The sequence below is a fragment of the Hyaloscypha bicolor genome (assembly GCF_002865645.1).
Source record: "Hyaloscypha bicolor E unplaced genomic scaffold K444scaffold_87, whole genome shotgun sequence".
In the NCBI taxonomy this organism is placed as follows: Eukaryota; Fungi; Ascomycota; class Leotiomycetes; order Helotiales; family Hyaloscyphaceae; genus Hyaloscypha; species Hyaloscypha bicolor.
In genome coordinates this window covers 2526754-2545657 of record NW_020194589.1, presented here as the reverse complement: position 1 = coordinate 2545657, position 18904 = coordinate 2526754, and the positions used below count along the sequence as shown (strand labels likewise).

Genomic DNA, 18904 nt, shown 5'->3' with positions numbered 1-18904 from the left:
AGCAGTCATAAGACTTTCATGCCATTTCTTACATTTCACTTCTCTGGAAAATATACTAACAATGTCTGCGAGTCCTGGCTCTTCATCCTCGATTCTCGTGAAAGGAAACGATTTTGGCACCATCACTTCTCTTTGGTCATTTGAGTCAACGCTAAACATGGATTTTGAAATGGTCCACGAGAATAATGACAGCAACAAGTAACAATGACATTGCATCATCTACATAAATGCCATTCATTTCTGCTTCTTAGCAGCCCGTTTCAGAGCCCTGGTGTCCTTCTTCAACCTAGCATCAACGATCTTGTACTTCCCCTTTACGCCCCTTGGTCGCCCAGCAATACCCCTATTTCCACCTCTCGCAACAACAACCTTCACCTGTTGTTGGGGCTTCTTTTTCACCGCTTTACTCATCAGCTTCATAATGCTCTGAGCTTTCTCCTTCTCAGTCATTCCCTCCTCGTCTTGCAACATGGCAGACTTCTTCCGTAACTTCTCCAATCGCTGCGCAGCCTTGAACTTCTTCCTGTCTTTGGCTTCTCGCACCTTCTTAATAGGTCGAGCATTCAGGGCGCGGAGCTTCTCTTTGATGGCTGCGGCACCGGCAGCTGTAATGGGCCGATGGGGTTTATCGTGCCGTTTCTCGTCATCGAGAAACCATTCGGGTAAACCATCGCGGTCCTTGAAGGCATATTTGTTGAAACCTTCATCTATGAGATCTCGAGTTGTTTTCTCTCCCGAGGCAATCTGCTGTGCAAGAGTCATGGCTTCTGCTGTGATGATATCGATGTCTGTTGCTTGTTAGAGTTTAGACTTAGTAGAGATATATTTTGATGCATACCGAGCTTGCCATCTCTTCGCGGTGCCTCGTCCTCCCACTGTTTTTCTGCATCTGTACGTTTGACTACCTCAAATCCTTTCTCGTCGTCATCGGACTCAGATTCGGCGTCTTCTGCTAGTTCTGGAAGGTCGTCCTTGGATTCGGCCTCATCATCTGGTTGAATGATAGAATTTAAGCGATCAAGGTCTGCATCTACCTCCTCCTCATCTTCCTCTTCTGGAAGTCCTCCTATGTCCTTGAAGATGTCCTGGTCAAAGAACTGTGCTGCTCGCCGGGATAGGCCCCCTGACTTCTTCTCGTTGCTATCCAGATTGGTCAAAAGCGATCGCTTCGATGGCGCCTCCTCATCAGAAGACTCGTCACTGCTATCTTCCTCCAGCTCGTCGTCGTCCTCGCTGTCATGCTCTCCTGCCGAGAATCCCTCCCACTCGTTGTCGCCATGCTCTTTTCGTGCTTTCTTTGCCCGAAACTTAGCATCAGCATCGGATTTCCGATTTTGGTATTGCTCGTATAGAGAATCAAGCTCTCGGTCTAGCCTATCCTGCTCATTGTCGCTCTCCTCGTCATTTTCTCCTGATCCAAATCCACTATCTTGATCCTTCCGAGCATCCGCTTCAGTCAAAATTGCCATCTTGCCCTTGGCAATTTTGTCCACGGCTCCAGACTTATCGATAGCCTTGAGCCCAAACATCGAGCCTTCTCCATTGGGCCCTGCTTGCTCAAGACCAATTTCAGTTGGTGCAGTCATGTGGAGTTGCATTCGAATGATTTCCTTCTGCTTTTTCTCGTTTTCTCTTCTCCGTTCCCGCTTCTTTCTCGAAGTCTCCTTCTCACTCAATTCTTGTAATTCTTCCTGAATCTTTAGTTCCTCATCCATGGACTCGACTTCTGCGACTTCTTCTTCAGCAGCGGCGGCGTTCGCAGTCTTCTTCGTCGCAAACCCAAACTTCTCGCGAACTTTCAATCGCCATCTCAAAAGACTGCGGAACTCCTTTCGCCCCAATACTCTTAGATCAGCACAGCAATTTCGGATTTCTTGCGTGGTTTCTGGTAGTTTGTCCAGAGCCGCAAGAGCGACATCGCCGTTCGGTGGCTGCTCAAAATTTAGTCTGTTCAGACTACCAAGAATAGCAATGGGATCAGTCGTCTGTATGAACTCGCTAGCTGGCACCTCCTTGAACTGTGTATAATTCCCCTCCTCATAACCATCTCTCTTCCGCTTCTTGACTTCTGGATTGAAAACCTTGGCTTCATTGTTGGGTGTAGGATCTGAAAGCTCGGCGAAGACAGATCTAGGATCAAGAAATTTGGGGTCAATTCGTTTGGGGGCTTTGAAGCCTCGACAAACGACAAAAATTTCGGCGGAAACATTTCTCGAGGACGGCGGCTTTGTAGCTTCGACTTTGGTGAAGAGTTGATTGAAGACCCAAAGCAGATTGTTGTAATCCTTTGATCTAAAGACTTTTGTGACAAAAGTACCTCCTTCGACTAGAAATTCGGTTGCCAGCTTCATAGCCTGCAAAGCCAATTCTGCTTGGTTGAAAGAATCCTGAACCCATGCAGTACCAACATTCGGCGCACCATCGTGCAAGACTGTATCCGCCTTCCATGTCTTCAGATATTGACGAATCGTAGCTCGGCACTTATCAGTTGTGATATCGCTTTGGAAAGTTATGCATTTTGGGATTGCTTTGATGGGAGAAAGATCAACACCGACAATGAGGGAACCCTCCGGCATAGTCTCTGCAGCAACTTGACACCATGACTGTAGACACATCAGCTATTGATCTCTACACGTATAAAGAGAACCAACCCCAGGAGCAGCACAAAGATCCAACAAGACTTTGCTCTTCTCCAAGAATCCATATTTCTTGTTTAGCTGGATCAATTTGAATGCAGCTCGGGCCCGATATCCCTTCTCTTTGGCCAATTTGTACCACTTATCCAAACGACCCTTGCCGTGCTTCTTCTGAATACCCATGCTGGCGGGTTGGATGGATGTTGCTGGTCCAAATGAGGAGTTTGGTGTTCTCGATTTTGCTGATCGAGCCCGCGCTCAAAATTCTGATATTTCACGATAACGAAAATCCGCCAAGCCTATCGGGGAATGGTCGCACCTCCCAGCCACCATGCGCCACAATCGCGAGCGCGTCGGTTTGGCGTTAAGTGCTTAACCAAGTAAACGACGTGAAAAAGTTCAACTTCAAGCCCAGCAACAAACCACCCTCGACATGACTTGATGTTGCAGCTGGAGCTCCAGTGACTGCCAAAATGTCGTTGTTCGAGCTCGTAGACGATGCCAGTCCACCGGACTCCGAGGTTGCCCCATCATCGAGTCAGAATATATTCTCTTCCCCTCCTGGAGCTACGAGAAGTCGTCAGAAGGAAGAAAAACCACCATCTGTAACACCGAGAAGATTCAGGAAGTTCTTTACACCGCGGTCTCAAGGCTACCCAAACAGTTCTGCTCGTGAGGCTTTGCACGACATCACTGCACCGGCGCTGAATCGAAATCCCACTCAGTCAAGCCCTCTCCGTCCTTTTAAGAGTATCAATTCCAAAGAAGACAGTCCCACATCCTTTATTAGAGGTTCAAAAAGACAGAAGACAACACATACACCAGAAACCTCGCCCCGAAAATGTTCAAGACGAAAACCCTACAGCTCCCCTGAGGAAGCAAACGAAAGCGAACTCGGCGAGCACCTGCTGTCTTCACCTTGTGAAAGAGCTGTTCTGGACACAAATCATGAGGAGAAGGAGTCAATGGAAGAATACCAATATCAAAAGCCAGTAGAGCCCTTGAAACGAATTGTTTCCCGAGTGAACAGAGGTCTGGGAGGGCAGTTGTTAGACTTGAGCATCAGGAGCTCGGTTGGTCGAAGACGCCAACATCATGTCTACACGTCCAATGGTTTGTCAAGCACTAGTTTTCCTTGTATCCTGCTAATGCTGTTCAGATTGGCAAGATCACACCCAGTCGTTCTATTCTAGAGAGGATGATACCCACCTTTGTACAAGCATAACTGGGCCATCCCGTACCATCCCATTTTGCACAACAGGATGTAATAGTCAGTGCACATGTCCACAGAAGCTGGTTGAAAATATGTACTGACTTTCTTCTAGCAAATAGTCTCGTTGCTATGGGAGATGAAGAAGGTCGAGTCCGACTCATGGAGTCGGCCAAAGATCCAAACTCGGTACGTTTCTATAGATCTAATACCCATAAATATGGCCGAAGTCGAGTATTGAGCTCATTTATTACAGGTCTTTAAAGATGTATACCTTTCCTTTCGTGTCCATACCAACGCTATTATTGATATGGTTTTCTCCGATGACGACCGCTTCTTAGCAACAGCATCAGGCGATCAGAGCGCAAGAATTGTTGATATGACCACTCAAACCACCATTTCAATCCTTGGGAACCACACAGCTTCGTTGAAGCAAGTCCGATTTCAGCCTGGAGCAAACAACCATAGTATCATCGCTACATCAAGCAGGGATGGCAGTATACAGATATGGGATCTTCGAGTCCGCGGATACAGTGGTAAGCAAATTTTGAATTTGTCAAAAACTCCCCTTCAAGAGTACCTGTAATTACATGATTCTATTATTTTCGCCTTTTTGAGGCATCTCCCTCTAGATTTCTTTAGTCTTCTCGAGAACGCATTCCTGACGCTCTCCAGGCCCTCTTCATACAATGTACAGACCTGTGGATCCTGATGAGAACACAAATAACTCCCAGCCACACGATATTCAATGGGGCCGGGCTGTCAACAGCATATGGAATGCTCACAAGCCTTACACTCGCCACGCATCAAGTCTTAATCATCCTGATGCAGGTTCCCGTGGCGAATCAGTAGGCAGAGCAGGAGATGTTTCCGTCACAGCAATCGAGTTCCTGCCAGGTCGAGAACACCTCCTCATCTCTGCTTCTGAGGCAGATTGCTCAATTATGCTCTGGGACATACGATCTATCCATTCCAAGCGCAAGGTCCAGCTCCCACTTTCGGTGACGAAAAAGGTCGAAAGTCATACCAATTTCCGACATTTCGGTATTAACTCCCTCAATCTCAGCACTGACGGAAGTCGGATCTACAGTCTCTGCAAAGATAACACAGTCTACGCCTACTCGACCTCGCATCTGATCTTGGGTAACTCACCAGAACTTTCACTTACGAATCAAGAGCGCTACCTGCAACGAGACACACAAAAAGGACTAGGACCTATGTACGGTTTCCGACATCCACGACTACATGCCTCATCCTTTTATGTCAAGTCTGCCATCAGAAAAGCCAAGGATGGCAAATGCGAGATGCTAGCTGTTGGTAACAGCGGTGGCGACCCAATTTTATTCCCAACAGATGAGAGATACTTCCCGAAGGATACAGGAGAAAAATCAGCTACAGGACTTAATCCGGAACTTGCACAGAGAAGACCGACCCTTGCTAGAGTAGGCAGTGGCAGCTTTAATGGTCGGGCGGAAACTTCAATACCAATCTCGACAAACGGAACTCCCCTTGTTAGAGGTCACGATAGAGAGGTTGGAAATTTAGCGTGGACTTATGATGGAGAGCTGGTCACAGTTGGTGATGACTTTCTAGTGAGATTATGGCGGGAAGGAGGAAACGACGCAAGAGACCTGAGAATGGGTGGTGAAGCTGATGGCAGACGATGGGCTTGTGGATGGGCAGAAGTCAGTGAGGAGTACGATGACGACGATTGTTGACTGCTTTCGAGATACACATTTGCAGCGAGGTGGCGTTACAGAGAGAGGTCCTTTTCATTCATAAGCAGGTGTATGGCGTTCTGAAGCATGGTGGAGTCATGGTTCACCAATTGAATACTATTGATTCTCTCGCATGCAGTTCCCAAAATGGAACTCGGTGACACTGGATGGCCCAGTGGCTACCTTTCAATTCTTGAGAAAACTCTTTAAAGGCACTAGCATCCTCTGCACTTCAACCCCGGCTTTGATCATGATTGAGTATCTCTATCAGCCTGTTCCAACTATTTCTCCGAATGACATCTTTGGGGTTGGTTCCAAAGTCTCCCATCAAGTCTAGGAGGCAAAGTCCCTTTTGAGAAAGTTCTGCAAAGAGGTTAGCACACAACCTTAAAACCAAGAATTATCCACTTACAGGGATTCTGAGCATTCCGGCGCTGGAATTTCAACACTTGATTATATATATTGTTTCCTTCAACAAATTTTATGCCTTCGCTCTCTTCTTCTTCTGCCTCGACTTCTTCAATGAACTCAGATGGCTGGACGTTTTGTCGGGGTGATGCCTGCACGTTCTGCGTTGCTTGTTCAGCTCTCGTTTGAGGCGTCATTCTCTGAGCGGCTTGTTGGAATTGCATCATGTTCATTCCTTGTTGTTGAGAAGCTTCCTGCTGGAGACTGGCTTGGCTCTGTGCCTGTGCTTGGGCTTGGGCATGTGCTCGTGCTCGGAATGGTTGTAGCTGATGCAGTTGCTGCAACGTCTTTTTTTGGAACTGTCGCAAATGGTTCGGCATGATTTGACCTTGGAATGGCTGGTCCAGATGTTGTGGTGGCCTGAGATGTTGTATGGAGTTTTGCATTCTCTGGGCTCCTTGTTGATTTTGCATTATCTGCATGCTTGCTTGCAGATGAGTTTGCTGCTGAACTTGAGCTTGCGCTTGTGGCTTGGCGTTTTCCTCGGCTAATACAGTCACTGCTTCCACGAGTTCTTGTTGGACCTCCTGTATGGAATGGGGTATTGGCTGGAATGTCTGAAGTGGGATTTCAGCGTTTAACGTGTTCTGTGTTGTCATTGAACTCTGGGAAGTTTGATTGCCAGGAATTGCCACATGCGAATCATTTCGGACGGTTTGTTTAAGGAGATTGTATCTGCGTAAGACTTGTGCTTCTGTTCTAGTTGGAATGTGCCCAAGGAATCTTATCATGTATATGTCCTGTCCAGCCAAGTCGGCTTGTATTCCGTCCCTTATTTTTTGGTCTTCGGTCCGGGACCACTCTTTTTCTGTACTCGGTATACTCCGTCGCGGTTTAGGGCTCGACTGCTGTTGCTGTTGATGCCTTTGTGAGGAGCTACTAATTGGATGTGTTTGCTCTGCATAATTGTGCGGTCCTGTTATGGTAGCTTGGTGTGATGTCCAGAACCGCTTTGCAGTTTGCTCTTTGTCCAAAGCCTCTTCAGCTCTCTGCCCAGACTTTGTCAACCGAGTTATCCTCCGAGGCGAGGATTCCAAGAATACATGCTTACTTCGGCACTGACGTGCGGCGCAGCCGCCGTCGCAGGTGCGTCCGGAATCTGCTATCACAATCAACAAGAGTTCTTTTAATTCTCAAAGATCGACTTACCATCTTCTGGAGCTCGATATAATCCAGATACTTTACCAAGTCTGGTGTTTGCCATGGATCTTGGATAGATTGATTCGCATCACTTATCGAGTCGAGGATGGCTTGAATTCCAACCTCCAAGCGGTATCTGGTCTCGATGCAATTTTTGAGGGCGGTGGCAAGCGGTATGCTCTCCAAGTCAAACAACGCCGACTCGCGAGTCTCCCAGCACCAGAGCAACTGTCCTCGCGATATCGATAAGGTTCCGCTCGAGTCGCTGGCCGGGAGGTTGAGAATTTCGTCCATGGTGGTGATTCAAAAACGATACCGTCGATGTTAATTGCTGCAGACGAGTTTTGGAATGTCGAGACTGGGGGAAAAAGTAGGCAAGAGGCTACTACGTGACTTCCCGTTTCTACCAACATTGGTACGTATTTTGCCTCCCGTCCATCTGGAACGCTCTTTCTACTTTTTGATATCGCTCACGTTCAATGTTTCTGCAACCTCACATAATCGCACATTGGCTCTAACCAGACCTCAAATATTTTGTAGCAGGCTCCTCTATGTGGGACCATTAGGATGCAGAGTTGAGCATACTCGCTTAAATTCCGTTCTTGAGCGAAATGAAAATAAGGGGCAAGTCACATGATACTTCCTCAATCGAGTCTCGCGGTGGGCGAAAAAAGCACTGATCAATGTCCTCAGTCAACGTTGGACCTTGGGAAGAGACGATATTCAAATGTTCTAAAAGCTCGGGTACACTCGGAGGAGGTAAACTTCCAATATGCTATAAATTGACCAAATATTCAAAGAGAAAGCACCTGGAATAGTCCAACTTGACTTGGGACGTTGAAAATTTAGCGTCGCTTTTTTGTCCACCGTGAGCGTGTTTCCTCATGAATTGAGAGATTATTCATGTATCAAAGGAATTAATAAAAAGACCCTCAGCTACAACCTCTTTTCACATTCGCCGAATGCATCCCCCAAACCACCTTTGATATCCATCTCATCACAGTCATTAAACACTATATATCCAACCTCCTTTATATACAAACTCTACCTTCTCCACATCTATATATTTTTTATGGCAAATAATAAGCACTCAATCTATTCCCTGCCCCACAATATTCAAGAGAATTCCCCGGACACAAGAACGAGCAGTCACTCGCCGTAGCGTTCACACTCCCGGTATTCCAGGCGTTTCCACAATAACACTCTCCTCCGTATTCCACGCCCCAGTACTTGTAGCCGGCGCAATTAGACGCACACATCTCAAGGTTCATCGAGGTGTAGTTATAAAACGAGGCTCCGGTCAGGGCTCGGATGTTGGTCCCTTCTGTTTGGCAGCCGTAGTACTTATAACTTCCAATGACTGGCTTGATAGCTGGAGCGGTCTGCGTGGGCTTCGCCGTGGTCGTCGTGGAGGTCTTGCTCGTGCTGCTGCTTACCACGGTACTCAGCGTTGACGACGTCGAAGTACTAGATCTGAGAGATGATAAGCTGGTGAGTTTTGAGGTAGTTGACGATTTTGTAGAAGACGAGGATGATGATTTTGTGCTACTGGAGGTGCTGACGGACTTTGATGTCGACGTCTTGGTTGAGGAGGATTTGACGGAGCTTGTTGTCGACGTCTTTGATGTAGTGGAAGTGTGTACTGACGTTGAGCTTGATGAGGTGCTGACAGTTACAGTCCCAATCTTATACATTTCGAGGCGATTCCCTGCGCCACAATACTCAAATTCGTTCCCCGGACAAACCATTGAACAGTCACTCGCTGCGGCGAGAACTGAACCAGTATTGATGACGTTGCCGCAATAACACTGTCTTGGTTAGCTTTAATGTAAAAGGTCAGGATATGATCGAACTTGCCTCTCCAGCATACTCCACGCCGAAGTAGGTGTAGCCAACACAGTCCGCAGCGCATGCCTCAAGAGTCATAGCGGTATAATCATAGAATGAGGCGCTTGAGAGGGCACGAATATTTGTAGCTTCGGTATAGCATCCTTGGAAGGTGTATCCTGCAACAGTCTGTTTGATTCCAAGAGTTTGAGACGGTGCCACGCTAGACGAGGAGGATGTCGAGGTCACAGTTTTGGTCGTCGAGGTGCTGGAGGCTACTGAAGACAAGGAACTAGTCTTGCTCGTGGTCGATTGGACGACGCTACTGCTTGAGACAAGAGACGTCAACTCGTACATCTCAAGCCTGTTGCCAGCTCCACAATACTCAAAAGCGTTGCCCGGGCAAATGAAAGAGCAATCGCTCAAGGCAGCTAAAATTGATCCCGTGCCGAGGGCGTTGCCACAATAACCTGAACCGCATTAGAACAAAGAGTCACGGGATTTTGGCAAAGTTGCTTACATTCTCCTCCATACTCCACGCCGAAGTACGAATAGCCAGAACAATCACTCATGCATTGCTCAATCGTCATACCTGAAACGAAAATTAGAATGAGGGAGAAAACAAAGAGCTAACAAAACATTCGACGAGCCGATCACTCTGAAGATCTCGATGCTGCAGAGAATGTTCCGAAAAAGGTTTCAAAGGGTTCCCTTACCAGTGTAATTGTAGAATGCAGCCGATGAGAGAGCCCGAACCCCGACGCCCTCAGTATAGCATCCGAGGTATGAATAAGGACCGACAGTGGCCTTGTGAGCGAGTGTCGGGGTTGCAGTAGCCGATGAAGAGGTGCTTGTTTTGCTACTCGTACTCGAGGATGTGCTACTTGGTAGAGTCGTCCCAAGGGGTGAGCACGCCGTCCCCAAAGCAGAAGCATCTTTGAACGAGTCTGCGAAAGTTCCACTACCAACACCATACTTCAGCCCAGAAGAGGAACTATAAGAAACACTACCGCTATAGATATTGTAGGGCCCAACTGCAGCCCCCTTGACCATAGTGGTGGAAGTGGTGACCAAAGACGGCACTGGAGAAACGATGGGACTTCCCGCGGTCCGGGGAACCTTTTCGGTGACATTCAGGCTCACTGGTGTAGTGACTGTGGCTCGTACTGCTGCAAGGACGGTGAGATTTCCGTTGCTCAAACAGCTCTGAGGAGTCTGCACGATGACCGAATCCGAAATAGGAAATCCAGCCCCGTTATTATTGAAAGTTTCAATCGTACCGCTGGTACCCGTAACCACCACAGTGAAAGACGAGATGGATGAAGACGCCGGGATGTTCGCGTTGATGCCATAAAATGTAAAGCTATCATCAAAACCACTGGCCGTACCGCTGACAGCCGTAGTGATGGTTCCTCCTGCTGCCCCGGTTCGGTCAAGGTATGTGATGGAAACACTAGACACACTGCGAGTTGTGGTCCTCACCCGAATATCGCCAGTAAACGAGATTGTAGCACCGCCGGAGAGTAAGGTGAGCTGAAGACCTTCGGGCTTGACTTCGTACGGTGCAATAATAGGTGAAAGTGTCACAATACTTGGATCCACGGTCTCGATCATCCTCTGGAGAATGTCCTGGTCCCAAGAAATCGGAGTCAGCATACTTCTTGCAGGTATTTTCAGGGGTACAGTATTCCAGAAACTGTGGGACGTTGAGAACAGAATGTTCCAAGAGCTTCTGGACAATGGGAGTAGAATGTTCCACGAGCTCTTGAGACATTGCTACAAGGAACCACTACCGCGAGAAATCAGGACTTACCTGGCACATGCTGTTGAACGTTGCTGCATCTGTCATTGCCTGGATTGTGACATTCTTATCAGCAGTGAAGACAGCAAAGTCCGAGTTTCTTGTATTGGCGACCGAAATCCCAACAACCAGAGGATCAGTATCCGGACCGCTAACGTATCGGGTGGCAATTGCGTTGTCGAATTCCAAGGTGTTATCGAAGAGCTGGAAGTCATTGGCCACAGTTCCTGGTGCCACGATATTGTTGAAGTCGCCAGCATGAACTCCTCCAAGCGTGTGGCCACAAGCAGTCATCTTGATCATGTCGGTCGTGTTGAATCCCATTCTCGTGAACTGATTGATGAAGATTCCCTGTCCATTCTGAGGCTGCGGAACACCAATTGGGCCTGCAACTGTCACGTCTATCCTTCCACCACGCATGGGAATAATGGGTCCGCCACACGTTCGAGTACTTGCATAGACCCCAAGGGCCACAAGGTCACCAATAGACAGCTTGCTGTTGAAAAAATTGGCGTAGGTATGCAAGGTCGTGTTGAACCCGAGACCGATGTTCTCCCCGCTGCCATCGAATTAGTACAGAGTTTCCCTTAACTTTAAGGAGGGCTCAGGGGCTGATGAGCCAAGCTCCCAAGTCGAATGTGCAGACGGGTTCCCGTGAAGCTCTTGGGCTCTAAGCTCTTATAGAAGAAAGTAGCAAGATGTTGTAAGAAGGAGGCTTACTCATTCAATTCGAATTGTATGGACCCATCAACTCCGCCATGTGTTCCAACGAACGCATTTGTCGTTGCCATATCATGGAAGCCAATCCGAAGCCATTCGGCAGCCGTGTTACGTCCAGCTCCAAATTCTGAGAAGCTGCATGGCGTAACGTGGGTACCAAATCCTCTACTCCTATACCCCGAATTAAGAAACATAACATCCTCCAACTCATCAATGGCATTGGGCCATGTTACCTGGGCCTCCCCCAGGCCCAAGAACATGGCAACCAAGCCCAGAGTCGTCGGACACAGCTTCATGATTAGATATTAACAAAAAGATCGAAAGTGTATCGATAAACGAGTGTGAGGCTGCAACTTGCAGCAAGAGAACCAACGCGGCGCACAACAGAAAAACGAGAGAAAGCTGACAGCCACGGAGAATATATTTAACGGACATTGCTTTGCAACCCCATGCGGGTCAGCCGCATGTTTACTGGTCGTGATAGGTGCGAGTTGCCCAGCCTCGTATCCAGGAGAGCGGGCAGGGGGCGTCTGTCGATGTGGACCCAGTCAGCTCACTCGGAGCTCCAAGGGTCAGCCTGCACCCTCGCCCCAACATCTGCACCGTGCACGATAGGGGAGGGATTAAACATTGAAGAAAAGTACGGAGTCCCACTCGACTCCGATCGTCGACTAACTGAGACAATGAGATTAGATCAAAGAGATATGATGACGACGCGTGGAGGCGGACATGGCCCGAGATTGACATGTCCTCATCAGGCAAGGCGTGCCGAAGAAACATTGATATTGATGAGCTTCCCGCGTCCCGCAGCCGTCCTTGATCTTCTGCCTGGGCCAAGACTCAAGAGCCATGCCTGGAGTTGCACTATGAACAGTCCACATCTGATAAAACCCTGCGCCCACAGGGCCACAGGCACGAACTCGCGCCGAGCACTGTTCTCCAGCCGCCACGGGACGACATCCGCGTCAACGAAGGAGCGATCGCCCAATGACAAGCCGCTTTTTCGGGGTTCTAATTAAACATTCTGGGCTTGGAAAAGCCCCTCTCCCGGATCCAGGGGTACTCGTCGACGCCGCCAATCGTGCGGGACATGCAGAAGTCTATCGATTCCGTACATGAATCTATTTATGCAACGACAACGGGCAGCACATGGGATTTTGTGAAAGATGCACCTTCCATCTGCTTGAAACCTCAAGAGGATGAAACGGTGGGAATGATTGAGTTGAGGTTGAGGCAAGAAATTTGAAGGAATTGAAGAAAAGCTGCGGTTAAAAATAACCTTATCTCAGCCTTAGAAATGGTTCCATGCAGTATCAAACTTAAATCCCAACTGAAGTGCATTGTCAGAACTTTACTGTACCACCCACCATCACGACCTTGCCAAGTTGCTACACCTCCTGTGGCAAGCCGCAACCCTCTCTGAAGGCCCTTTGGGCCTCTGGACTCACCAAGCCCTAGAATCTCAGACCACATGCCGAATGCCGAGTCTCCCGCCCCTGAATGAAACCCTTCCAAAATCAATAAACCCCCAATTTTGACAGCACGCCCAGCATGAACCGCACACGGTCCGATCCTCTAGATCCAATCATCGAGCTGCTCACCACATACAATGAGCTCAACTCTTCGCGAATCGACGAGCTGTCAGAAGTGCCTTCGGCTTTGGAGTTCATGAGATATGTGCGTCTTAACAGACCGTTTGTGGTGCGTGGTGGAGCGAAGGATTGGAGCGCTACGCAGACCTGGGATATCAAGATTTTGAAGGAGTTGCTAGAAGGGCAGACTGTTCAAGTTGCAGTGACACCTGCGGGGTATGTTTATACCCCCTTTGGAAGGAAGACAGTGTATTGAGAGGCAGCAGAAACGCCGATTCGCCAACACGAAACGCAGAAGGAGAGCTCATCTTCGTCAAGCCCTGGGAAGAACAGCAAACCTTCTCCTCATTCATCGATTTCATCTCCTCACAGGAGCTGCACTCCTCCCCGTCCGTCCCAGAAGTCCGCTATGCACAAACCCGTCCGTACCTTCTCACGTGATCACCCCTATCCTCCTCCCTCTCTAACGCCATCCAGAAAATGACAACCTACGCAACGAGTACGCAACTCTCTTCTCACACGTTGAGAAAGACATCTCTTGGGTGAGGATAGCGCTCCAAGAGGAGCCTGAAGCTGTCAATCTCTGGATCGGTAACTCGAGATCCGTGACCGCGTTGCATAAGGATAATTATGAGAACTTGTATGTCCAGATTTGCGGTGAGAAGAAATTTTGTTTAGTGCCGCCGCTGGCCTATGCATGTGTGGCCGAGCGAGAGTTGAGACCTGCTGCTTATGTGAGTCTCAATTTTCTTAAATCATTATTTACTATTGCCCGTATCCTGCGACTTGTTTACGTTGAAGGCGGTACTGATCTGAGATCTGGGAAATAGGTACGGAAAGAGAATGGATCATTAGAAATCCAGGAGGAGGAAGGCGACAAAGTTCCCTTCCCAACGTGGGATCCGGACGGTGGTGGCCAAGAGACGAAGTACTCTCAATATGCGCAGCCAATTCGCGTTACATTGCATCCTTCAGATATCCTTTATCTTCCTGCTCTGTGGTAATCTTATCATGTTGCTGAAGAAACACTGCTGATCGAAGTAGGTATCACAAAGTATCTCAATCCACGAACGAAGAGGGAATTTGTTGTGCTGTGAATTACTGGTGAGTAATTTCTATTGCACGCGAGGGCGAGAAAACTACTGATGAAGCTAGGTATGATCTGGAATGGGGAGGAAGCTTCTACCCTCTGTGTAACTTTGTGAGGAGTGCTGGGATAGCCGCTCTGAATGGGTGATAGATAGCCCGGGGTACATCAAAGCAACCCAAACTCTTTACCTCGGAATGCCCTGATCAGCTTGGGACATTTAACAGCGGCTGAGTCACAACGTCCCGAGCTTTCCAAGGAGATTGTGGATTTACGAAGCCTAAGTTCCTTCGTTCGCTCAGCTTGGAGGGAATCGTGTCTACCTCCCATCCCACAAAAATTATCTCCACCTTCTTTGCAAAACGATGAAGCGGTTGGGCTATGCGATCGAGAATAAGGCCACATGTAATCTTACGACATGAGTATTGTTGATCTTCATCGCCTCTGAGAGGGTTAGGGTGCTCCGGGCTTTGAACAGCTGGATCATGCGACACATCAAACATTCGAGTATTATTCACGCGTTCACTAAAAACATGTCACCATGCACCTCAATGAGCAAGGTGAAATTGGCTGAACAACTTGTGTATTGTCAAAGGCCTGACATGCCACAATGAAAAGCATTTAAAAGTACAAACAAGCATATTCGCACCCCTTCATCCACTCTATGCCCTAGTAACAAGCCGCCGCCTTGCATATGGTGGAAGAAAAGCTGTCCATGTCATGGAGATCGCATCCAGCGACCAAACTTTTGATAGACAGCCCGCGTAGATACCAAGAAAGACGTTTGCTAGGCACACCGAAAGACACATGATGAGGAACATGCCATGAGTCGAGGAAAATGTTTGTGCAGAGGCCACCCGTATGCGATCTAAGTGTGCAGGTGTCCGTTTTGTGTGGAAGCGCAGTCTCCGAGGCCAGAATCAGCCTGGATCTGAGCATAAGATCTAACCATGAGTGAGATATGAAAAGATCCAACGCCAAAAGGAAGTCGTCGAGAAGAGGAGAGATGGCGATTAAAGAGGTGTACGCGGAGAGTCGTGATAGCCGTAAAGTTCGAAAAGACCATGCTTATAGAATGCTTTAAGCTTGCTCAATTCTATCGCCAACCAATTTTGAAATATGCGTTACAGTCGTAAGCCGCTCAGGATGCAATGACGCGGGCGCCTGCATTACCACCTCGGTTGTTCTTCTTTGGCTTTGATACAGTGCTCCAGCCGTCCTCCTCGGGGGCTGCAGCCTCAGGTTCGGCAGCGGGGGCCTGAGCGGCGGTTGCTGGTGAGCCTCCTCCATTCATGTTTTGTCTTGGCGGTCTATCTTCAAAATGTCTTGGACCTCCTCGACCTTCGCCTCTACCTCGACCCCGGCCTCGTGGACCACGGGGGATATCATCTCGCGGTGGTGGTGGGCCTCCGGATGGTCTTCTCCAAGCACCAGTTTCGGATGGCTTCGGCTTAACGTCTCGTACAATCTCCTTTGGTTTCACGGCCTTGTCGTCAACAATGTTCCCGTTCGAGTTCTCCTTCTCAACGGCTTCTTCTTCCTTGCCTGCGTCCTCTTCATCGGGTCTCTGCAAGATCTCAACCTTCTTCTCTCCGTCAGCAGCTTCCTGCTTGTCAGCTTCTGCAGCTTTAGCGGCCTTCGCAGCTTCTCGTTTTTCCTCCTTGGCCTTCTCCTCAACTTCCTTCTTCTCGCGAATTGCAGCCAATCTCTTTTCCTCGATTTCTCTCTCTTTTGCTGCGGTGTCGATTGGGCGAGCAGCACCAAATGGGCTTGCCTTGGCGTCACCAGAGGCAGACGACGGGGATGGTAGATCAGTAGCCTCTGAAACGGTTCTCTTGGCGAGGTTCAACTTCGGTCGACCCACCGGTAAGGCTCCAGCAAGAGTAGGAGATGAGGGTGCCTCACTTCCATCACGAGATGGTACAGGTGACTTGGCTGCTGGGGGGTCTGGTCGCATCTTGGAACGCCATTGGTTGTCTTGCTCCGCAGCAGTGGGAGCCCGCTCGACAGCTGGGCGCTCTTGAAATTCTCGCCTCGGCGGTCTTGAACCATCTTGCGATCCCTGAGGGCGGCCCTCACCCCATGCGGCTGGTGATGATCTGCGATCTCTGAATCCTTCTCCTCTTGGGCCATCGTTTGTTCTAGGACGACCACCCTCTCGTGGACCACGCTCTGGTTGCGCAATAGGAGACAAGGGTCCTTTGCGCTCCCAGTTACCGAAATCACGGATCTTCCCATCGCCCTCCGGAAAACGCTCCTTGCGCTCTCCTCCACCATAATCAGATCCGAAACCTCGGTCAGAGTCACGACGAGAACCTCCCCCTCCTCGGCCTGGCAAGTCTGGCAACGGGCCCTTCCTGCTCCAGTCCGTAATTTCTCTTGCGTCTGGGCGGTCTCGGTCCTTGGCTGGAAAAGAGCAAAGTCAGATGCTGAACGGAATAAATATGGCTTCCAAACTTACGAGGATCAGCGACGCTGATTCTGATGTTACGTCCTTGAAACTGGGTGCCATTAAGAGTCAAAGCCTGCTTCAGTCCGTCGAGTGTTGCAAATTCTGCATAACCGAACCCCTTTGGCTTCATCTCCATTTTGTCCTCGATAATTCGGACATTTGTACACTCGCAGCCAGCAAAGAAGTCTGTGACATCTCCAACGGTAGCATCAAACGAGAGGTTGCCAAGATGAACGGTAAACGGGGGTTTGTTGGGCAATGGAAGTTCCTCGCGAACAGAGTAACCTATCATATCAGCATTCGGAACGCAATTGGATATTTGAAATAATGACGACTTACCTCCCATGCTACTCCCACCATATTGGCCGGTCGTAGAGCTGTAAGTACGGCGTTCGCCTCCTCCGTAGCCAGTCCGAGAGTCTGCTATAGTTAGTTGACGTGCGCTTATTCACAAAAGCGTATAGCCTGTGCGGGGAAGTGAAAAATGCTTACCAGCTACAGAGTCAAAGGTCAGCAAAATTAACTTTCGGCAGATTGTGATATGCACTTACAAACTGGCATGTCCTCCATCTCATCTGCCCATGATCCCATTTCTGCAACATATTAGAGTCGGTCTTTCGGGGAAGGCTGAGGGTGCCTGATTCTCCTTACTTTCGTCAGTCAAGAAGGCCCCGAGGGACATCTTCTGCTGCTCCTTCTTTTTGGGAGCTATATAACATAGGGGTTAGCGATCATGGTACTGAATTGCATCTGCTCCCGCAACATTGCGATCCTGAAGCTGCAGATTGAAAATATGCGGAGGACAGGCTTACCCATGTTTGCGGTGCTTCCAGGACACTGCGCGAGAACCTCAGCTCTTGCGCTTTGTCCTCTGGAGTCAGCTGAAGGAAGAGAGCTCCTTCAGATCTATTGTCTTTGGGTTCTTCGGTGTCGAGACGAGTCCGGGAGACTCGATTGTGTCGTTGTGATGGATGAAGTCGTTGGGAAATATTCTGGAGTTTTGCCCACTGGAAGAATTTCAAGTGCAAGCCACTAGTTCTCGTTCTAGTCGACGCTAAGCTCTTTTCGGCATAGGCCGTGCCGATTGTTCCTTCCGAATATGAATGATCGATCTACTCTCTGCACGGAAGCAACAACCAATTTCGACAATGACTGACTGAGACGCTCTGAACTATGCAACCAAACATATGTGCTATTCAGAAGGTCAAAGGCGACATGGAACAACCTCAATCATCAAGCAGAGAGACTGGGCCTCCTCGAAGGAGCAACGGGTTGCCACCAGAAATACTTGAAATCATATGGCCTGCCCTGCAAGTTGGAGGGCTCTCTGGTGTGTATTCAATTTATCACTAGCTGTAACTCAACATCTCGAGACACTATTCTCCTCTCAACCAACGCCTGGAATATTTGCACGTGATTGTACCCCTCCTGAAACAGAATGCTAACCTTCAATCAAAGGCATGTCTGGAATGTTGGTTGGAGGCTTTGCTGGTGTAATCCGATCAACTACACCCACGCTGTTTGCCCTGGCATCAGGTATTCAATGGTTCACCTTAGGGACCACATTCTGCGGTGCGTGGCACCAGCTTTTGTTCAGAAGACTCAGCTAATAATTTGTTCCTCTATTTTCAGCCTCAAGGGGTTTCGTTATCCACGTCTGGGGAAAGGACAAGGTTGGACCTGGAGAAAAAGTCTCTGCTAGTGCAATAGCAGGCGGAGTTGGGGGGACAGCCGGCGGCCTTCTCCGTTAGTTTTCTGCACCTTCCTACATTATGATTTAACACGTATCCCAGGGGGCCGAGGAAATGTCATTCCAGGAGCTATCGTGTTTGCCCTATTCGGAGCAACAGGACAAGCAGTATACAATTGGGCAGATGCTCGAAATTCTCAGCTGGTAGAAAGGGGGGAATCCGACAAGAGGAACTTCATTTTGAATTCCAAGTGGAGTCCAATGAAAGTGTTGTCTGATAGCGAGTACGAGAACATGTTGAGAGAGAAGCTTCTCCGAGTCAACGCTCAGATTGCGTTAGTTAACGAGAACATTGAAGCCTTGCGAGCTCAAGAGCGCCAATTGGCTGCCGAGAATGACCAAAGGCTGAATGATCCCAAAGACACATCGTCATAACAAGCTTGTACAATACTAGTATTGTAGCTGGCATTTATTGGATACAACTTCCGACAGCTTTGATATCCTTCGATTATTAAATGTGCTTACGTGAGACGAGAACTGTAGCGTAGCCTGACCCCTGCATT

General features: G+C 48.8%; 7 protein-coding genes across 7 annotated transcripts; 3 read left to right on the top strand and 4 right to left on the bottom strand.

Moving 5' to 3' along the window:
* Positions 1-18: 18 nt before the first annotated feature.
* On the bottom strand, positions 19-2870 carry K444DRAFT_613860 (uncharacterized protein). Its single transcript, XM_024880427.1, has 3 exons — positions 2652-2870; positions 839-2603; positions 19-788 (listed from the first exon to the last, which is right to left on the bottom strand). The coding sequence occupies exons 1-3, from the start codon at positions 2817-2819 to the stop codon at positions 235-237; spliced, it is 2487 nt and encodes an 828-aa protein (XP_024735975.1). The 5' UTR covers positions 2820-2870; the 3' UTR covers positions 19-234.
* A 159-nt stretch (positions 2871-3029) lies between these two features.
* K444DRAFT_563144 (WD40 repeat-like protein) lies at positions 3030-5724 on the top strand. Its single transcript, XM_024877018.1, has 5 exons — positions 3030-3749; positions 3796-3906; positions 3962-4035; positions 4103-4382; positions 4522-5724. Exons 1-5 carry the CDS (start codon positions 3110-3112, stop codon positions 5562-5564), a joined length of 2148 nt encoding a protein of 715 aa, XP_024735974.1. The 5' UTR covers positions 3030-3109; the 3' UTR covers positions 5565-5724.
* A 72-nt stretch (positions 5725-5796) lies between these two features.
* K444DRAFT_630700 (uncharacterized protein) lies at positions 5797-7466 on the bottom strand (the record flags this gene model as incomplete). Its single annotated transcript, XM_024883251.1, has 4 exons — positions 5797-5897; positions 5977-7030; positions 7084-7131; positions 7182-7466. The coding sequence occupies 4 exons, from the start codon at positions 7464-7466 to the stop codon at positions 5797-5799; spliced, it is 1488 nt and encodes a 495-aa protein (XP_024735973.1).
* Positions 7467-7909: 443 nt separating this feature from the next.
* On the bottom strand, positions 7910-11921 carry K444DRAFT_563140 (heme peroxidase). Its single transcript, XM_024877017.1, has 7 exons — positions 11521-11921; positions 10813-11359; positions 9716-10628; positions 9520-9591; positions 9030-9469; positions 8820-8980; positions 7910-8645 (listed from the first exon to the last, which is right to left on the bottom strand). The coding sequence occupies exons 1-7, from the start codon at positions 11814-11816 to the stop codon at positions 8243-8245; spliced, it is 2832 nt and encodes a 943-aa protein (XP_024735972.1). The 5' UTR covers positions 11817-11921; the 3' UTR covers positions 7910-8242.
* A 929-nt stretch (positions 11922-12850) lies between these two features.
* K444DRAFT_563137 (Clavaminate synthase-like protein) lies at positions 12851-14340 on the top strand (the record flags this gene model as incomplete). Its single annotated transcript, XM_024877016.1, has 6 exons — positions 12851-13328; positions 13379-13533; positions 13590-13846; positions 13943-14112; positions 14157-14216; positions 14268-14340. Coding segments are annotated over exons 1-6 (972 nt in total), but the record flags the coding sequence as incomplete, so codon positions are not given.
* Positions 14341-15340: 1000 nt separating this feature from the next.
* K444DRAFT_630696 (uncharacterized protein) lies at positions 15341-17467 on the bottom strand (the record flags this gene model as incomplete). The annotated part of the gene is made up of 7 exons (XM_024883250.1): positions 15341-16605; positions 16661-16936; positions 16991-17071; positions 17144-17146; positions 17203-17244; positions 17303-17359; positions 17464-17467. 7 exons carry the CDS (start codon positions 17465-17467, stop codon positions 15341-15343), a joined length of 1728 nt encoding a protein of 575 aa, XP_024735970.1.
* A 320-nt stretch (positions 17468-17787) lies between these two features.
* K444DRAFT_613854 (uncharacterized protein) lies at positions 17788-18831 on the top strand. The gene is made up of 4 exons (XM_024880426.1): positions 17788-17981; positions 18110-18223; positions 18284-18397; positions 18445-18831. The coding sequence occupies exons 1-4, from the start codon at positions 17825-17827 to the stop codon at positions 18774-18776; spliced, it is 717 nt and encodes a 238-aa protein (XP_024735969.1). The 5' UTR covers positions 17788-17824; the 3' UTR covers positions 18777-18831.
* The last annotated feature ends 73 nt before the right edge of the window (positions 18832-18904 follow it).